General features: G+C 38.9%; 1 protein-coding gene across 2 annotated transcripts in view; it reads left to right on the forward strand.

Annotated features, from left to right (window-relative positions):
- LOC136255345 (protein sidekick-1-like) overlaps positions 1–22,359 on the forward strand; it is a 95,814-nt gene that overhangs the window by 13,644 nt on the left and 59,811 nt on the right. For both annotated transcript variants that reach the window (XM_066048086.1, XM_066048085.1), the window contains exons 3-4: positions 2,527–2,925; positions 2,988–3,272. In XM_066048086.1, coding sequence (XP_065904158.1) covers positions 2,527–2,925; positions 2,988–3,272 — 684 coding nt within the window. The remainder of the gene's footprint in view (positions 1–2,526; positions 2,926–2,987; positions 3,273–22,359) is intronic.

Consider the following 22,359-nt stretch of genomic DNA (forward strand, 5'->3'; position numbering starts at 1 on the left):
TCGCTACAATAATAGCACTACAGCTACAATGTATAGCTATCTCTTCACTACCTATTCTGCTAGACAACTCTACACCTATAATGTACATGCTTGATGTATGCATCGTTATATCACATGAAAATTTATGAAAAAAAATTGGACTCTACAGGAATTATAACACTAACAGTTACCATTCTTATAACTTGTATCGGAGTTTCATTCTTGTCCTTCTGTTAGAATAAACACCTAAGACATCATGTTCTTCTTCAAGTCTCCTGTGCTGCCATCAACACTGTCTCCTGTATGATAGGTGCACAATCAGTAATTCTTCTGACAGGTAGGTACATGTAGCTCATATGGCAGTGTGCTTTCAGCGATGGCACAAAGTGTGATGATAATGGCTCAAACACTGAGTAGACTAGGAATTAATGTATCCTGCCTTATATTTTGTGTGTGTACAAATGAATCAGGATGAAAATACAGTCTTTATCATAGATTACAAAATTAATATTGCATTAACATATCTAATGAGTTAGCCTTTTAAACCAAGGAGTCTCTGTTAGCTTACTACACTAATGTGCCAATTAACTTATAATCCATAAATGGATTTGGAAAAAAGTACACAAACTAGACATATTAAAAATTAAAAATTTAAAATAAGAAATAGGGATCGCTGAAAAAAGCTACAAAACAAGAAGGGATCGCTGGGGTGGTAATGTAAACCACAAATCCCTATTTTGACTCTCTATAAATGCTCCATTTGAGTATAAAAGGTCAAAATAGGGATTTGTGGTTAACATTACCACCCCAGCGATCCCTTCTTGTTTTGTGGCTTTTTTCAGCGATCCCTATTTCTTATTTTTAATTTTTAATATGTCTAATATTATATAGTTATACAACGGCCACGAGTGCTCTGCCTGATATAAACGCACGAGCCTGAGAGCCGTTAGGCCCGAAGGCAAGTGTGTTTATACAGGCAGAGCACGAGTTCACGTTGTATAACTGTTATGTACCACTCACCTAATAGGTGGGGAGAGTCTTACAAGACAGCTGTAACACTTATAAAGGCCAGGTTTCTAACATCGATTGTGGGTAACCAAGCCAGACGTTGCGATGACGTTCCCCCTGCAGTACTGCAGCCACCTGAGATATTGAAAGCTAGTACGCTATGGGTTATATCACTAACCTGCATTTGCTGTTTGACTCTCATCATGTAGTGCTCAGCATGCCAGCGTGCTATATAGACTAAGCACCAGACTAATCACCATAGTGATTCTCTCGAACGAAAAAAATCAGCTAAATAGATGGTTTAAGTAAACAAAACCTAACTACTAAACGATACTAGTCTAATTCTTACTATTTACACTGGCTAAACTCGAATCTGGTGGCATGACAAAACTGGTTCCCACAATCGAACATAAAGGTTAGTATTATTTAGAATATATTTGTTTTATTGAGTCATTGTCGAAGTGGACTACAGTTTAATCTGGGCTAAGATGGCACCAGACTAGTAAGGTGTAGAAGTACGTTTATATATGTAGACTAGAGTTGTAGCCACCCGCGTTGGCTTTTTCAATCGCCATTGGTTGCTTGAAAACATTATACGTATTGGTGACATTATGGCCCACAATTGACCTTTACATGTCAGGCTATAAAAGAATTCGAGTGATCTGTGAAGTATCTTTCCACCTATTAGGTGAGGTGTCGTAGTGGTCTTCGCCACCGGCACTTGTGCTATGCTGCACAAAACCGCAGCCAGTGCAATATTTGTATATTGCACTGCGGTCGGTGTGCACTCGTTGTGGTCTACAAAACCGGAACCAGTGCGTTATAAGTTATAATGCACTCGCTGTGGTCTGCAGCAGTGCAATATACAAATTATGGCACTGGCGGTGCCTTTGAACTGCCCACGCGGAGTGGTACATATATTACTTATACCATGGCCACTCAGGATTTGCCTGATATATATGCCCGCGCCCTCGGGCCGCAAATCCCTCATGGCCATGGTATAACTATTAATTATCTCCCAACGACCTCCTAATATATAGCAATAAACTATTCACCTTAGTCCAATCAAGAGTTTGTAATATATGCAAGGGATTGGTCCAATAGTTTTATACTACCTTGCTCCACTATACAAAATGCCTTTATACTTTGGTATGCACTAATTAGAAGAAACTTTGCTTACATTTTACAACACAAAATACATGCACACTCAACTCACCAATTGTGTCTCAGTGCCACTTTTTCTCTGCAACATACAACAGCAGCATTCAGGCAATGTGTATTATATACTTTTTGTAGTATGTCTGTTGTATCGATTCCTACTTCCTTAAAGTTTAATAGGTAGTTTTATACTTAATTAATTAATTCCCCATTAATCAAGGTGCATGGACACCTAATTTTTGTAATTATACGATATCAACTGTTTGAGTTAGTCTAGCTGCTAACTAATAAATGTAACTATTAAGTAAATTGTTGCACCATATAATATGATCATGTTACATTGTTGTTATTCATTATCAGTTCCACTTGTGTTCATATTAGGTATTGCAGTGACTGGAGCATCTAATATTAGTACAGATTTAGTTAGTAGTAATCAAATTACTGACTACTCATTTGTTACTCAACCTTTTACATTTGATCCATTTAATGCAACTCTTCGTTGTGCTTCTGGACTGGGACCTTCTGGTAGTGACAGTAATACTGTACTGGGTGGATGGTACTTTAATGGAATTCCAGTACACATTCGTGTCAATGTTCTCCTCTGTAATAATGTTGTACTTGAAGTACGTGGAGCAAATGGTAGGAGGTATCCTGGAGTAAACAATTTATATCTGTGTGGAACATTCACTACTACTGAAGAAGGTGTTTACTCATGTATCATGATGAACAGTTCAATGATGAACCAGACCATGAGGGTGGGTGTGTACTTTAGTGGAAGAAGTGAGTCACTTGATGTGTACCCCATCACCTCATTGTTAACCATCTTTTATCTCTCTACACAGCTGCTCCAATGGTAGACTCTCCAGATCCTGTGACAGTGTCTATTGGTGTACCCTTCATGCTGTCCTGTACCTCACGAGGTTCTCCCCCAGATACATTCACATGGAGGAAGGATAGTGGTCCAATAGTACAGTCCACTAACATCACTAATGTGACTTATACTAATGCAAGTGCAGTGTTCTTGGCTGACTACATGGATACTGTTACTACTAGTGGAATATACACATACATGTGTACTGTGACTAATCCTATTGGAAGTGATAGTGCAAACATCACTGTTACTGCCAGTAAGTATTGTTTTGTGAGTGATGTGCCAGGTTATTTCTTAGAGCAATAAAATGTGTAACATTATGTATTTTAAGCCCAGGATTTAGTCCAAATTTAGTAATGTTATTATGCTGGAACTAATTTAGTAGTTTCAGTAGCTGATAAGGTAAGGTATGCAAAGAAACATAATACATTCAGATAATTGTGTTCCAACTGTTGTCGAATTCCTTCATCACCACTTTGCCTTTTGTAAGCAGTACTCCTAAAATCTCATTAGCTACAGTTAGCAGGCTTGGGCCTTATTTCGCTATGTTGATATGGTACCAGATACTAGCCATCTAGACTCATTTCAGATTGTTCTTATGTTTGACTGTGTGATGAGTGAATTGTTACATAGTGCACAGGCAGGGTTTGCTATTGCAGTATTAGCAATCTTCTCGTACATTGAGTTTCAGTATAGCTGACATGTCTTATGACGTCAATCACTCATTTTTAGCTAGTTCACTTTTTTTTACAGTGTCAAGTACAGTGCGCACAACAAATACATATATAACAGTCAAGTGTTAGTAATATGTCGCTGCAGGAGTTGGAGAAGGGCAGGCCATCCCTCAGTAACACCTCTTTCACTATGGGATGGTGGCCCAAATAGAAGGAATTATGCCCAGAAAACTGTTAATAAATACGTCCAATGAATTATAATTTGACTGTCATGGCAGAAGGAGTAAGCATGGATAACGGAAGTAAGGATAGGACAAAATTCTGAAGAGGTCCATGACACTGTAAATCTAACAATTTACACAACAGGCCAATAGAGCTGGCATTACAACGAGAAGCCAGAGATGAAAAAGTGGTACCACACAACTTCTCAGCCATCTTCTGAATTAAATTATTATGCTGGGAATTTACCTTAACATCATCCCACTATTCCAGCTGCTGTATTCTGTCATCCCAGCTGTTTCACTTTCATGTACATTTGCAATGGAGTGATGAAATTTGGGCAATTGGAAACAGTGGAAATGGAAACTATCACTTAACTTAAGCGTTTTACTTCAACTAGGAAGTGCTCTGTAATACGAAGTGTAGTGCTGTGCAGTATTAGTGAATCTCAGAGTGTTTAAGACCTGAAAATGTTATGTCCTCAGACCCACCAGGATGAATCCATGTGCCTTTTGTATGTGTGCTTCAAATTTCAAATAAGCCACCTTCTTATAAAGACCACCTCCATACAGAGACCACTTTGTAATTAGATTTCAAAGATGGCTAAGGCATACTGACCTTACAAGACCACTTTATGGTCACCTTTGTAAAGACCACCTCTCCACATTGTAACAATAGTATTTAAAAAAATTGTTAATTTAAAAATGAAGTAGGGATCTATGCAATAAAAAGTAGTGAAACAAGAGATGGATGATGGTATTACAGTGTAGCTCAGTGGGAAAGTCCCTACTTTGGCATTGAGCAAAATTATAGCTAATGTGCTAAAGTTGGGACTTTCCCATCGAGCTATGCTGTATTACCATCATTCATCTCTTGCTTCACTACTTTTTATTGTATAGATCCTTACTTCATACTGTATAGTAGGGACCACAAAGGAGTAGGCGTGGCCCACGAAATAACATCACCCAAAAACCAGCCTCAATTTTCCCAGACAATGATGAAGCATTATTGGTTAGGTCAAACAAAGCCCAAAGAAGTTTTCAGATCAAGCCGAAACTCCTTCAAAAAGTTGCTATGGAATTTTTTTTAAATTATTTAGTGGAATTTCCTACTTGACTGAGTAACTGACTGATGCCTTCAGACAAGCGTAACTCGATAACGACTAAGGCTACGGGTTTGATGTTTTCAGTGTCCGACGTTGCTTCAGCCCGAGAGGTGCCTTTTGGCATACTGCAGTACGCACAACGCATTCTTCATGGACTTACCAGTGTCCTCCTTTGTGTCCCATTCATCTTTGCTGACAGCGAAAAGTATCGATTTTGGCGGTAGCATATGATGGCTTTCCTTCGTAATGGAAATCATCCGTATTTTTCATATTAGCTATTTTGATTGCAGAGGTGCTTTTCGAACAGTTTTTGATTTGTACTGCTGTGTAACGAGTTGAACATAGCTGACAACGAAGCCTAATGGATACTTCATTTTTCAGATGATAGTTGATATAACTGGGGTGTGCGGCACCATTTTTTTCTTTCGGTATATACATGGATTGCAGAGGTGCTTTTTGAACAGCTCTTGCTGTGTAATGAGTTGAACATAGCTGACAACGAAGCGTAATGGATACTTCACTTTTCAGACGATAATTGATACAGCTGGAGCATGTGGCGCCATTTCAGATGTGGTATGCGTGGGTTCACCAATCATAATAATTATTTACAAAAAAAGTTAACAAACAAGTACATTTAACATGCTAACTTGAGCATGTACAAGCATACCACGACACATTACTGCATGCTTTCCTACACAAACCGCCCTTCCACCGCACCAAGCTCTATAACATTACGACATGCGACCACAACATATTACAACAACACATCACTTTACAGACCAGTTATACAGACATACATACATATACATACAACTCTTTGGGAGAGGTAGGGCAACTGAGGTGTGATACACTAGCACAAATAGGCAATGAGTATGTGTTATCACTGTCACGGCAAACTTTACATAATACATCCAGTATTACTTATGTCAAGCCAGCAGCAGCAACATTCAGCAACCACATTGCAAACATACAATTGTAACAAGGATTAGCACATTCAGTTGTGACACATTAAATTTAATGACAGTTAGCATTTTGTGATAACACACACACAGCCTTGCACTAGGCAGCTGTTGACTTTAATTATTCAGCAATTTGCGCCCAATTTCCCCCAAAGTAATTGTAAACATGCAGTTACACAAAAATTGACAAAAAATTTACAGTAACATAAGTACATAAATGTATATGATGCAAGCACAGATATAACACATCAACTAATATGGTAACTACCGTTACGGAGTATGTATCTGCAACTTGTATATTATTATAGTGAATATATGCACCAACATATCAACCAATACTATACAGTGAGACAATATCATTGCTTGTAGTGCAAAATCGCATATATGTCAATAACTATCAATAATACCAAATAAGAATGTACGAAAGGCATAGAGTAACTTGTGTGTACAAGCCAAGTAATAACGAACAATGAAGGGTAACTATGAGATGAGTAATGTGTGTTATTGTTGTTATACAGTTACATAATACTCAGTCACAATGAAACGATGAGTGGTCATACATAACAGTTGTTAATCATGCCAGAACAACAGCCACAACGAGCACTACATTCACTGTGCAAGCAATTGGTAACAGTAATATCTATCACACTAAATATTGGTCTCAAACAGATGAAACGTTCATATGCAACAGACTAGCAAAACATCGATCATACAAAGCGTGATATTCATACACAACAAATGCTACATTAGTACACTGTAGCCACAGAACATTCTCGACAGACATCTTCTGTAATGCCAAGCCCACAAATTGTGAACACACAGCAACAACACAGGTCATAGCAAGCACAACAGGTGTACACAACAAGTGTCAGGTGGAACAAACTCAACATTCATATGCCACAGACATACATATGTAGCAAACATTGATCGCAATGAACACTGATTGCAGCAAACATTGATCACAACAAATGCAACATTCATACAAAACAGACATTCATACACAACAATCACTGATCACAACAAATATCGGTCGCAACAAATATTGGTCGCTACAAACTGAACATTCATACACAACAGACATTCAAAGCAGAAAACATTGATCGCAACACACTGAACATTCATTCACAATGGACATTCTTACGCAGCAAACATCGATCGCAACAAATGCAACATTCGTACACAACAGACATTCTTACACAACGAACACTAATCACAACTCGCAACAAATATCGGTCGCAACAAATATCGGTCGCAACAAACTCAACAGTCATACACAACAGACATTCATACGCAGCGGACATTGATCGCAACAAACGCAACATTCATACACAACATACATTCATACACAACAAACACTGATAGCAACAAATATTGGTCGCAACAAACTCAACATTCATACACAACATACATTCATACGCAGCAAACATTGATCACAGCAAAAATGCAACATTCATACACAACAGACATCCATACACAACAAACACTGATAGCAACAAATATCGGTCGCAACAAATATCGGTCGCAACAAACTCAACATTCATACACAACATACATTCATACGCAGCAAACATTGATCACAGCAAAAATGCAACATTCATGCACAACAGACATTCATACACAACAAACACTGATAGCAACAAATATCGGTCGCAACAAATATCGGTCGCAACAAACTCAACATTCATACACAACATACATTCATATGCAACAAACATTGATCACAGCAAAAATGCAACATTCATACACAACAGACATTCATACACAACAGACATCCATACACAACAAACACTGATAGCAACAAATATCGGTCGCAACAAACTCAACATTCATACACAACAGACATTCATACGCAACAAACATTGATCACAGCAAAGATGCAACATTCATACACAACAGACATTCACACACAACAAACACTGATTGCAACAAATATCGGTCGCAACAAGTATCGGTCGCAACAAACTGCATTCATACACAACATTCATACAACAACAGACTTTCATACGCAGCAAACATTGATCGCAACAAACTGAACAATCATTAACAGACATTCATACACCGCAAACATTGAGCGCAACAAACTGAACATTCACTCACGGCAGGCATTCATACGCAGCAACATTGAGCGCAATGCAACATCCATACACTACAGACATTCACACGCAACAAATGCAGCGATCATACACAACAGACATTCATACACAGCAAACAACAATGGCTGCAGCAAGCACAACATGCATACACAACTAATGCATTAATACAACACAAGTATGTACATTCACAACAGTCATGTTTTGCAACACAGATACCACAAACTATGAATGGCCATGACAATGTGTACAGGCACACCATAACAGATAAATAAAACCTCAATGATAACACAAACAGTTTTGATGTGTAGCCTAATGGCATGGCCAGTAATTTCTGCATCCCACCTCGATTGCAAGGAGAAAAAAAATGCAAAGTAAGGTCAATAAAGTTTGGATAGGTACTTTGCAGTAGCAGTTCTGCTAAACACCGAACAGCGATGTAGCGGATAGTGGAATGGCAGTACTCTGAAGGGTAATGAAATATAATATTTATAATTTTTGATTGACAAGTGTTGAACTCTACATTTCAACAATCTCTGTAGTGATGCAACAATTGCTTCACCATCTGTAGTATTGATGGGAACAATGAATGTGCATGTGGATGTCACTCCTTGAATGCAGTAAGGGCTTCTAAATGTGCAATCCAGGTTAAACTTGGGAGGCAGTTATAATGTGACTGTGGCACAATGAGAAATTATAGAATAGATGTTGTAATGGACTCCCTAACATATGCGCATACTTTAGGTGACAAGCAACTATAATTATGATAAATTGGCATCATGGCAGTGAAAGTTATACATGTACCATGGTATGTGATCCAATGGGTAGGGAACAATGTTGACTGTAGATATGCATATTAATTGTTAGTTATTAATGAACAATGGTGAAGAATGTAGAATGTGCAACATAAGTATTATTACAAGTGGGATTGAGTAAAACAGCACTGGTTAACTGCTCACCATCATGTAAAATCTCACTGGGCTCCTCATAAGATGGAAAATTTATGTATTATATTGTAATCACTTATGGTAGATTGATGAAAACAGGTGAAGACCAATTCCCACTGTCACCTCCCAGGCCAGAGCGGGAGTAGTGAGTATTGTACGTGTCATGCTGGAGGCGGCACTAAGGGGGTCAGTGTTATGTTCAAGCTCTCAGAATGATGGATACAAAGTGCAGCTATAGGGAGCTGTATGCAAGAAGGGAAGAGTGATAAAGAAAAAGTCAATGCTGGATTGGAATAGTGACAGCAGTGATGAGTCAGTCCTTTACTGCTAAGTTTCAAGTTCCAGTGGTAACGTTAACATCTAAGTTTAACAAGCTACATAACTAGCATTTTAGTTGCCAGTTAAATATATGCATGCACTTTCATTTTGCAAATATGTTACAAGTAGCCGACAGATATGGGTTCTCATTTCACCTTGTATGGGACCTTGTGCTTGGAAAAACCTATAACTATGCCCCTGCTGGAGTGAATCAGATAAAGGAGAACCTATACCTGTAACTTAAAGCAAAGTACAAACACTATGAGTGATGATAGTTGTGAATAGGACAGTGAAAAACAAAATCTGGGCAAAATGACGTACAATAATATATTAGAATAACTTTCCAACAGTTTTGTCAATACAGTCAGCATTTATGGTGAAAATGCATTAGGCTATGGGGGTTAATTTACCTTAAAGTAGTAAGACCTGGTTGTAGAGGTTTTGCTTTTTGGAAACAGCCCGATTTTGCTGCATAATTTCCCTTCCTTATCATATGTAATTAAACTGGTGTCCAACCGTGCCTATCATCACATTGGCATCATATTACACACTTTGTTACACCACTGTGTTCTTTAAGCATTTAACTACCTTGTACAAATTGTTAGTAGGCAGCTAACAACTGCTGGGCAGCATCGAAACCGGTTCAGTGTCTAAAGCAAAGTGTGGCTTTAAACATGCCCACAACCTTTGTAATGACTGGCCAGCATGGCTCCACACATCCATAAAAGCAGTCTCACAGGTGGGCGTTGCTCATGAAATAAGCTGGCCAGCTATAAGACTATCAAACTGTGGCTGATATTATAATCCTTGAGTAGTGGGCGTGGCTCCATGAAAGCAACAGGTACAGTGTTGTGCATATCTGCTGGCTGCTACGCACGCGGTGTCAAATGGGCGTGGCTTCACGTATGTCTAGCTATAGCCCAAGATACGGGGACATGGCTCATGAAGGAGCAGGGCTGCAGCATTATGAAACATTAGATTATGAACATACATTTTTTTTTTGCATGAGTAGCCTGTTTAAATGGCATGTCACTCTAAGCATTGGATGCCATTAATTTTTGCGAAACCTGGAGTTCTTGATGTAACAGTAACATTGTTACAGAATAATGCGTTATTGTGGTAGGCTACTTACCTTAATTGATTTGTGTGTTACTATGTGGGAGATGTAGTAGAAGCCTAAAGAGTGGTAATTAGTACGGTTTCTCGGTTACGACAAGGGCAACGCACAGGCGACCTTAACCGCGATGGGCTTGTTTTAGGTTTGAAGGTGAAACACTGTTATCAAATAGCATTGAGTAAATCAGCAACTGCGAGCAATTGTATGGGCTGGAATCCATGCTTGCCTAACAAATTTGATGCAGTCGATCTCAGGCCGCCCGCGAACATCCCGCACACGTGATTGCTCGAATACATGAGCTATTTCAACCGCCAACTCTATTCGCTATCGCGTCTCACGCGCGCGACCAAGCAATCCGAAATCAACTGCAGTCCACGCAGTCTTTGGGAGGCCGCCTACACACGTGAACGTAGGTCGCATGGAACTCCCGCTGTTGGCTATGCTTCATCTGCGCCACAATCATACTGAATAGCGTTTCGTGAGCCTTAATTCCGTCGAACATAATCTACCACCTAGCTACTAACGAAGACACAGTACAATGTAACTTAGCTGGTTTCACGCTGTAGCTATCCGGCAGGTGTGTGGATCAGTCTCATGTGCACAGGGATCATCACTCAAATTTTGATATCGTTAACTTGACAAGCTTAGATCTTCTGCTGCCTGAGGAATATTCGAGGATCATTGACCCTGGTAAAGCACCAAACAATCATAACGTGACAGTAATAATAATGATGAGCAAAGCCTGACCTGTTACTATATTAGGATTGTGGAATTTAATTATGATGTGCACTTATGCAACCAGGTGACAGATGGTCACCCATGATGTTACATGTTGACAACTCACCCAATGGAAGCTAGCCTGTTAACTTTTGTTTGTTGCTAGGGCAACAAACTACATAAAAAATTAGAATTTTCAACTAGAGTAGGGAACATAGCAAATTGATAAAAAGTACTGAAACAAGCTGGAGTAGTCCATGATATTAAATCACAATAAAACAATAAGAAGTGTTATATCCCTACCGTGCATTTCCATTATGGTATCTTGAGCACAGTAGGGATATAACACTTCTTATTGTTTTACTGTGATTTAATATCATGGACTATCTACTCCAACTTGTTTCAGTACTTTTTATCGATGTGCTATGGTCCCTACTCTAGTTAAAAATTCTAATGTTTTGTGTGCTTGTTTTTAAATTAACAATTTTTAAAAATACTAGTTTGTTTAGTTTTTTGTTGTAGCACAGCTAGTTACAGTGTAACTTGTGAGCTAGCTATTAAGTTCTTGTACAGCTTATTGAAGTACGTACTGTACCAAAATTGGAAGCACATAGGCCCATAGTAGTGTGCATAGCTTGCCTTTGATCGTAGTAGCAGTGGCACTCAGATCTATGACCTGTCTCAGTATGATGGTCCGCGTTCTATTCACCCTGGCTGGAAGTTGTTCAAACAAACAGGCCCTTTCAGTTGTCTGAAGCTCAGTCTAGACTAACAGGATGAAGTAATACAATTTCCACTCGAGTGCTATCCAATCACTCGCTGATCTCGCCATCCGGCACTGAGTGGCTGAGTCAGTGTGTTCAGAGGAACTAGTCGTCAAGTATCAGTCCGTTTATTAAGTAACAAATCTCTGCAGTCCAGGTGTTGGCAAAAGTCGAAGTGACAACTCAGTCGCCTTAATGTTTTATGTGCAACACCTGAAATTATAAGCGCCCTGCTCTTTCAGCAACATAAGCGCTTTCTGAAATAATTTTGTGGTGTCTACAGAAAAGTGTTGATACTGAAAATTAACACCTCAGTATGGTTTCAATTCTTGAAGAAGACAACCAACCTGATTGAAGATAAAAGGAAAGACAAGGCGCACAGGGTGTACACTCGTCAGAACCCCAAAAGGCACATCCCACCAGTGAGTTTGTTGTTGTGGTGTAAAATGGTGACCTTGTGCTGCTTCGTTTGGGCTCTAGGCTTGCGACTGTGGTCACTGAGTGAGTGAGTTAGACGAAATTTCAAGTTTTGGAGATTTTAAAAAAAATTCTATATCCGGTAACTGGTAAGGGACCATCCATAATTTTCAGTCTTTATGCAAGCGTACACAGAATACTCTTTTTTCTAACCACCTCCCTCCTTCACAAAGCATACTGTATAAATGTTGATACTATGTACAGTATATACACGATGATTATTCATCATTTTATAAGCGTACGTGTGATTTAACCCCCTCCCCCCTAGCGTACTCTTTGTACTCTTGCGTAAAGGCTGAAAATAATGGATGACCCCTAAGTGTTTTCTTGTTTTTAATGCTGTAGTTCATGTTAGAAAATGCTATGCATAGTATGCTTTGATCTTCAGCAGATAATGAGGTCTTTAAAAACCATGGAGGAACCTGCTAGTAGGTTTCTAACTAACTTTGTTAGAAACCTGCTAGCAGATAGACCTCAGCATTGCAAATCTCACTTTCGATCATTGATTTGCTATGCATGCTCTGCAAAGCATATATGGGCTAATAGCCCATAGACCAACAGAGTTTGACTTAATTACTCCGTTCCTTTTATAAGCACACCTACGCCAATTCGATTATGGGAGCTAGGCTGTAACGTTGTAGGTACGTTTGCTATCGTAAACGGAGAATTCCAGAAATATAATGGAGTTCTATTTAATGCCCGTCAGTGTTTCAAGTCTGTTTAATATGCTTTTACTGTACTTTAAACGGACTCCCCATTAAAAGAACTAGATAGATAAGCTTTCTTGTAGAATGTTTATTTATTTCTTGTAAGAAAAGTTATGTGGGTGTGAAATTGCATATATACTGGCTTAAGGTGGCGCTGAACTGATTAAGGGCGGCCGTACAAAGTTAATTGGACAGCATGTTTGTGGTGATGCGCAAACAAACGTGGAAACCCATGGACCACAGTGAAGCGTCTCAGTGGACTAACAGAACAAGCTCTGTCAGACCGCCCAGCTACTGTTGTTGATAGAACTAACGCTATTCACACTTTAAGACTATTACCTTGTCACAAGTCTAGTTAATTCACTGGCAAACGGCACCAGCTGCCATCGCATGATTACTGTTATATGGAACGTTCCCTACTAGTTACACAGTCTCCTTTCTCGCTAAATAACTCAAAATTATGCTCCACAGACCATCAAAATTTGGTATAGGCATCGGGTAAGCATTACTCTACAATAGTACGCTTCGAATTTTCGCAATTTGGGCTTGATAGAGTTGTTGGCCAATGTTGTAGTCCACAGGTGTGCGTTTTCACTACTTTCCATGTTGTTAACAGTAAAAAGGAAAGCGTAGAATTGATTTACAAGGTGAAAAATGGTTGGAACCGAAGTGGCTTAGTACTAGGTTGTTTATTGGCCTAGTTATTTAAAAAACCGGCTTGAAATTTCAGAGTGGCAGCATGTTATTTCACGAAACTTTGTATGCTAAACTAAAGTATCACAGGCTATCACAACAGCTTTTTAGGCGTAGATTAAGTTGTACACTAGCGAACTTTTGGGCCACCCTAAAATAGCTCATTAAGTGCGTGGGTTGAAACAAATTGTTCTGTGTGGCTGGACTCAGCACCACCTTAATTACAGAAGGCTAGCACCAGACCCTGAACTACCATTGACAACAATCTACTCACTGTTACCACTTACTTTAAACCCTTGGTAGTGCTGGCTTTAACTTGTCACAGTAGCTATCACTCTTTTTGATCCACCAGCTATAACAGAAGCAGCGATAATGTAGCTAGCTACAAGCTTTAATTCGAAAACACATTCAATCTTCACTACTGATCACATGACTTGTTTTAACACTGTGACGATTTTGAAACGACATATAACTAAACCCCACAATGGTTCCACCTACATAGCAATATATATAACGCCTGCATTTTAGGAACCACGCCCTTGGCTCTTCGTGTTTTAGAAACCTCGCTTCGCACGGTTTCTAAAACCACAAAGAGCCTCAGTCTAGGTTCCTAACCTATACTTAGATGGACTAATATTATTCCGTTAAGGTGATTTTCGTGGTGTAAGATGTCTCTAGGATGATTTTTAAAGGCAATGTGAGAGATGGTCTTTGTAAAGAGGGTGGTCTTTCAGCAGACCATGAAGTGGTTTTATAAGGTCATCGAGATCTAATTACAATATGGTCTTTGTATGGACATGGTCTTTATAAGAAGGTGGTCTTTAAGAGGTGGCCATTAAACAAGGGTTTCACTCTAGGGTATGTTTATTATGACAATTTGACCATTTCCATTTGCACTTTCCATTTCCAGCTTCCATGTCTACTGTTTCCAATTATCCATGAAATTCTTGGTTCCATATGTTGACATCCTGTTGTGTATTCCAGTGATAAAGAATTTGTACACTACACAACTTAACTAACCTTTCAGTTTATTCAATGTAGGTTGAAAGTGATGTCTCAGCGTACAAACTGTAGTGAACATACACACAAGAATCCCCACTAAGTAAGAGAACATCACTCCTGTTACTCAACACAGCACAATTTCAACCTGCTTTTCCCTTGTTTTCTTGTGTCTGCCTATAACCAACAATGAATACACAAGCATCATAAATTATAGTCATTCACCATACAGTATTTATAGCTGTGTTGAATATCTTCTCACTAACTGTAGGTACAACCCAACTGTGAATCGTCACATACTGAGAAGCGTTGGACTAACTTACCCTGTAATGTCCCTCAGATGGCCCGGTTTGTTTGTATGCAGCTGGTATGAGATCATGTTTCAGTGAAAAGATGGATAAGCTTGGTATCATTATCAATCACCACCTTCTCGATTAAATCATCAGCAAATGGCAGTCGTATGTTCTAACTCCAGTAGCCCACAGTAACTGAGTGTTGTATATGTGACAATGATAAAATTAACTAACACTCACCAATAACAGCTGCTTTGTTACTTAATGCCATTGGTACCTCAGGATGTTCTCTCATCTCAATATCTGAGTAACCAGCATATTGCTCATATGTGTAGGTAGATACCTTCAGGTACATGCCTTCATTTTAAGAGTCATAAGCACTCATCGGCAAAAATGACAACATGACAGCAAACAAATAACATTCACAAACAGTTTAAGATATGCAACAACTAAAATTAAAAGCATACATTTCAGCCAACAAAGATACTTCTATGGAGCCATCATCTTCAATGCAGTTACTGGTCTCCTCCTCTTTGCTACATTCACTGTCACTGCTGGTGTCACTGTCACTGTCAATGTTTATGACAAATTGTTTAATCAGCTCTTCATGTAGTTCACTTTTTTCCCAGTATTCATCTTCAACTCCCACGACGTGTTTTATGTGTGACTGCTAGAGCTATAGTGTTACTACCTCAAATCCTTCATACACCAGCCTTTTAACTTCAGTCAGATCAAATCTAAACAAGTACAATAACATATTATCAATACTCAACTTATTAAATTTACCATTTATTCTCTGTCTCCACATGGTGCTTTACTCGGCTCCATGACAATTCTATTGAATTTAATTTGCAATGGGCCACTGGTAATCTAACCACTTCATGACCTGCCAGTATTGCTTGCTTAATACCACAAGTTAAAATTAGCATACCTTTTGTTGTGGCTAGTTCATCTGTGACGTACTTTAAAGGTGGTATAGCCTTTGTATGATATCCCACATATCCTTTTTCAAGGCTTTCTCAGGGTAAGGTATACCTAAAGTGAAGGTGTATATTGTAATTGGGACAAGCAAGTAAACAATGTGTTACAAATGACCCACCTTTTGTATCTAAACATTCTTTGAGTTCTGCTTTCTTTTAACTTTTGTGCTGGTCGCTTCTCCAAATGACAACTTTAAATTGCAATAGTGTAACAATTATGTTAACCGTCATACCTGTGATAACTGGCATTGTCCATAACAATCAAAGTGTTCGGCTGTAGGGCAGGGAGCAGCTTTTCTTCAAACCATCCTTCAAAGCTTTTAGCATTCATCGCATCATGGTAGTCTCCAGACCCTTTTTTTTTGACTTGAAGATCTTTACCACCTACATGTAATATAATAAGCCGTTCTCCCTTTCCAGATGGCTTCCTGTTAATAAATAACTTATCATTTGTAATGAAATGAAATAGACTAACCCAGCTGGTCCCCCAATAGTTCCATCTTTGCAAGTCTTGTCTTGTTCAACCTCCTTAGTGTCGTGTGTGTTGCACCATGTTTTATCTAAGTATACCACAAATCTTCCTTCAGTGCGGTTTCGACGCATTCTTCTTAGATATGTGTGACGTTATTGTACAATCTGTGGCTGCTCATAATATGCCCTGGCATCAAAGTCTTACATAAAGTATTGATAATTGCTTTTTGTTGTTTAGTCCTGTGCCGAAAGCCCATGTCTCTTAATACCCTACTCAAAGAAGTTCTTTCTCCTGAAAATATGTCATCTCTTCTAGCTTCACTCTACAAGCACCACAAATATTTGGAATATTTAAAGCTGCATTCTATACCAGAATCTTAGCAAGAGTGAGACTTTCTTTTGATTCGTACAATTTGTAAATCATCCTTCGTATAGACTCTCGATCAAAACTATCTGCATCAACTCGAACGTGACTGTGCGAATATCTCGTATCTGGAGTTGTGAAGAATCCTTGTTCATAGGACTCGGCATGGATCCTTTTAATACTGCTCGCTGAAACACCTGTAATAAAGTAAGAGTAACGCTTACAATTCTATAACACATGTCACTTACCAGTAGCTTTAGCTGTTTTGTCAGCAACGTTCAAATGGTCCATTTTGCTTTTCTTTGCTTCGTTCTCAAAGTACTCCATCACATTCATAAGCAGATATTTTGACTGGCTTGTAATACTCTTTCTTGTGAAAGAGTATTTTTTGACTAACGGTGTAAGGGAGAGTTCAGACTCTCCTTGTCTTGGCCATTTTGTCATTCTAGACGCCATATTCAGCAGCTGTACTTTAGCTTGCTGCACGTTATTAGGACTGATGACACATAACTTGACGTAACGAACATATTATGTTATTAGTAACACTTTACAGTGACCAGCACTGAAGGTCTGACAGCAACATGTCCTGCAGCCTTAGGATTACCTAACCTAATTTCAAGGACTTAGACTTATTGACTTGACTTAGTGACTGACTTAATTACTGATAAGGTGTAACAGAAAAGGGGCCAAAGTAAGTAAAAAATCCCTTGAACCCCAGGATTCGAACTGCAGGTCACCCAATGTCTAGTCGGGGCCACACTCAGTCTTCCTCCAGGATGTTGGCTTCCTTTGAATTTATACGGCTTCATAATTTTATTTAGAGGGCTCAGGTGAATGCGAACCGAGTATATTGGTATTCATGAATCTTCTACAACAGCATCTACAACAGCAACACCAACATTTGTTTGGGAAGTAACTACATGAATACATTAACTGATGACACTACACATACATATAAATCCTGGGCAGTGGTGTAGCCTGACTTTTTTCCATGTCCAGGTACTTGGAAGGCAAGCCATGAAACACACATACACATGCCCATCTTTTTATCAACATCAATATAGCATTTTAAAGATGTGTTATGCATCACTACATATCAAAACACATGTTAGTGTGTTGTGCGGCCCAAAAAGCTAGCACACCACACTGTGGGTATATTGAAAAACAAACTTTCATACACATGTACGTAGTTCTGTAATCCCTTAACTAATTGGAACCAAATTTACTGTAGAGATGCCCACTAGGTAGGTAGGGGAATCCACATACCAAATTTGAAGGAAGTTGCCGTAGCCAGCCATTTCCAAGACATGAGTGGCCAAACTTTTTGGTTTTTTATTAGTTTTTTCTTCTACTTCTTTTTGCACACTTTACAAAACTAGCATAAAACACGAGTGTGTACTCCAGTCAAGCTGAAATTGAGCACATTTTAAGGGGTTATTAAAGTGAATTTCAGTACCAATTTTGGTGGAAATTCAATCAAGATTCATGGAGATATGACCAATTATTCATGTAAGAGAAGATCAAATTTCTGTCACACTTACAGGGAAAACTGCCTTGAGGAATCAGTTGAAAATTGGTCTGTAATAGGCCAGTTTCACATAAGGCCTTAAGAATGCAATCAGTGTTAATTGTCTATTGTGTAACCACTGGATGCTGTGGATGCCCATAAAAATGTATTGAAGCCATTGGGAAAACGATGATAACCAGCAGCAAAACTTTGGTAACTTACAAAGTATACAGTATGTTCTAATTTTCTGTACATGGAAAGAAACTACATTGATTTCTCTTTCGTTTTGTGGTTGTCCGCTGTGAATAGGACGAAAGATGCCCGAGTTAATAGGGTGGTGAAGTTAGAAATGTCACCAGACAAGGCCTTCCACAGCTGATATTTGTAAGTTTGAAGTCAGAAAATAACACAGGAACTTCAACAAGTCTTAACAATAGTTTTTGTTGCGAATCGCTTCGCAGGAAAGCGCTGAATTGGCATGGGAGCTAATAAGTTAACAGCGTGTTCAGGGAGCCCAGATACATCATCCAAGTGATAGTACGGCTTGCTCTTGTACTATACATCTGGTAAACAAGAATAACAAGCAGCTGCTTGTGTGTTTCGTCTCCAGAAAACATTTTTATAACGCATTCTAACCTTTAGTGGCTCATAACTCGCTAGTGACTTAGCGTATTTACAGCAGACAAACACCACAGGGCGTAGAAATCAATGTAGTCTACAGTGCTGCTTTAAAAACTCGGATATTTCCTTTAGATTCTATGTGACAATAGATTTTGTGTCCGTGGTTGTCCGTTTCCCAATGGTTTCTGTACATTTTTATGGCTAACCACAGCATCCAGTGGTTTCGCAACCACAATTAAAAGATCAATTAAAATACTTTCCCTTACATGAAACTGGCCTATTAGATTGACCGTTGTCTTTCGGTGGTTTGAAAGAAATCAAGATTAAGACCACAAAGATACAACACAAAAACCAACAGCGTATAACAATTACGCTATTGCATTTTGTTAATAAAAGTTGCCAAGCCTACTAGGCAAACCGCTTATACAAATGAGCTAAAAATCGGTGTATAGGTGGATTAAGCATCGTAGAAAAACCTTTTAGTGGTTTTGAAGAATTCAGAATAATAACATCAAGACACACGATAGTGTGTCGTGCAGCCAAGTACACCAGTGTGGGCACGCGACAGACAAGTGTGTATTTTACAGGAACCAAGAAAATGCCATTTTCATGCATCCATAGCTTGATAATGGCTGACGGAAATTAACCATTTTTGCTGTGGAAACTCCCTCGGGGTAGGGCACTTCTTATTCCAAATTTGAGGTGAATCCGCCCATCCATCACTGAGATACGTGCCTTCAAAGTTCGTCTTATTTTCTTCGTATTTTTCTTCTTAATCTTTTTCTTCTTTGTCTCGCACACTTTAGAAAAACCGTAATAACTTGCGCGTACTTTGGTCTATTTACTTAAAATTTGGAGGGCAGTAAGAGCATAATGCTGTACATTTGCAATCCAATTTTGGTAGAGATTAGACAAAGCACAAGAGAGATATGCGCGATTTTTTCAAAACTCCAAAGGTGATTTGTTGTCACGCCTCCAGGGTAAACCATGTAACAGAATAACTTGAAAATCAGTCTGTAGATGGAGTATCTATCATAGTGCAAACCTTTTGTGGTTTGCAAGAAATCGCACTAACAATCATGGAGTTATAACAAAACATCAACCATGTGTAAAAATTGCATGTTCGAGTTTTTAGTATTACTTATCACGCTTTCCAGGCAAATAGTTAATGGAATCAGCTGAAAATAAGTATAGAGGTAGAATAATTATTTTAGAATGATCTTTCAGTAGTTTACAAGGGATCAGATGAAAAACTACTGAGTTACACTACGAAAGTCAACTAGGTGTAACAAGTGTGTGATCGAGATACTCTAATAGAGCAGTCACCCTAATAGAGCAGTCAGCTAAGAATCAACACTGTTATAAGCCACTGTGTATGGAGATTAACTAAGAAAAGGTCACTCTGTAGAGAGATCAGCTAGAAACAAGTCAACAATTCACCTTGCAAAGTGTTAAACCACATTTCAAATCCCCCAGTAGAGTATTCAGCTAGAAACCAGTCACCCTAAAGAGAGTTCAACTATATTTCAAGTCACCCTGTTGAGAGTTCAGCTGGCTACAAGTTACCTTGTAGAGAGATCAGCTAGAAACAAATCACCCTGTAGAAAGATCAGCTACATAATCATCCTGTAGAGAGACCAGCTGGAAACAAATCACCTTGTAGATAAATCAGCTAGAAACAAGGTATCCTGTAGAGAGATCAGCTGAAAACAAATCACCTTGTAAAGTTAAAAACAAGTCACCCTGTGGAAAAGATCAGCTAAAAGCAAACAAAGATCAGCTAAAACAAATCACCCTGTACAAAATTCAGCTAGAAACAAGTCCACTATGTACTGAGAGTTCATGCAGCTATATATAAGTAAGTCACCATGAAGAGAGATCAGCTGGAAACAAATCACACAAATCACTTTGTAGTGAGATCAGCTCGAAACAAATCACCCTGTAGAGAGATCAGCCAGAAACAAATCACCCTGTATAGAGTTCACCAAGTAACAAGTAACCTTGTAGAGAAATCAGCTAGAAACAATTCACCCTGTAGAGATCAGCTAGAAACAAATCACCCTGTAGAGAGATCAGCCAGAAACAAGTCACCCTGTAGAGAGTTCAGCTGGATGCTGTAGAGAAATCAGCCAGAAACAATTCACCCTGTAGAGATCAGCTAGAAAGAAATCAACCTGTAGAGAGATCAGCTCAACACAAATCACCCTGTAGAGAGAACTGGTAGAAACAAGTCACCCTGTAGAGAGTTCAGCCAGTAAGAAGTCACCCTGTACAAAAATCAGCTCACCTGTAGAAAGATCAGCTAGAAACAAGTCACCCTGTAGCGAGATTAGCTACATTTCAATTACCTTGTAGAAAGATCAGCTTGAAACAAATCACCCTGTAGAAGGATCAGTTAGAAACAATTCACCCCGTAGAGAGATCAGCAAGGAACAAATCACCCTGTAGAAAGATCAGCTTGAAACAAGTCTTCCTGTACAGAGATCAGATAGAATGAAGTCACCGTGTAGCACTACCAGAGAACAGTGCCATGAAACACCTATGGATTATCTATGAATAGCAAAATATTTCCCATAAAGTGCCATGAAAGTCATTTCATGGACATGAATTCATGAAAAGTGGAGATTTCATGGAAATTTCATAGCACTAACAAATTATTTCATGCTTGCAGTGGCCATTAATTGTCAAATTTTCATCGGCAGTGTCCATGGACTGTCAAATTTTCATAGGCAGTGTCCATGAAAGCTACATGAAATTTTTTGGTTTACCATTGCATTTTCATCGGCTGTTCTCTGTGAGTTCAGCTAGAAATAAGTCAGATCAAATCACGCTGTAGAAAGATCAGCTAGAAAAAATCATTCTATAGAGAGATCAGCTGGAAACAAGCACCCTGTAGAGAGATCAGCGTGATCAAGTCACCCTGTAAGAGCCCAACTACTTTTCAAGTCACCCCATGGAGAGTCCAGCTACGGAAAACTCTCTCAGTAGAAAGATCAGCTAGAAATACATCACCTTGTACAGTATTCAGTTAGAAACAAATCCCCCTGTAGAGAGATCAGTTAGGCAAGTTACCCTGTTACCTGCAAAGAATTAAACTATTTTTCAAGTCACCCTGTAGAGAGCTCAGTAGAAACAAGCAGCCCTGTAGAGAGATTAGCTAGAAACAAATTGCCCTGTAGAGAGATCAGCTTGATCAAGTCACCCAGAAGGGAGTTCAACTACATTTCAAGTCACCCTATAGAGAGTGTAGCTAGAAACAAGTTACCCTGTAGAGAGATCAGCTAGAAACAAGTCACCCTGTAGAAAGATCAGCTAGACACA

The sequence above is a fragment of the Dysidea avara genome, chromosome 5, assembly GCF_963678975.1.
Source record: "Dysidea avara chromosome 5, odDysAvar1.4, whole genome shotgun sequence".
In the NCBI taxonomy this organism is placed as follows: domain Eukaryota; kingdom Metazoa; phylum Porifera; class Demospongiae; order Dictyoceratida; family Dysideidae; genus Dysidea; species Dysidea avara.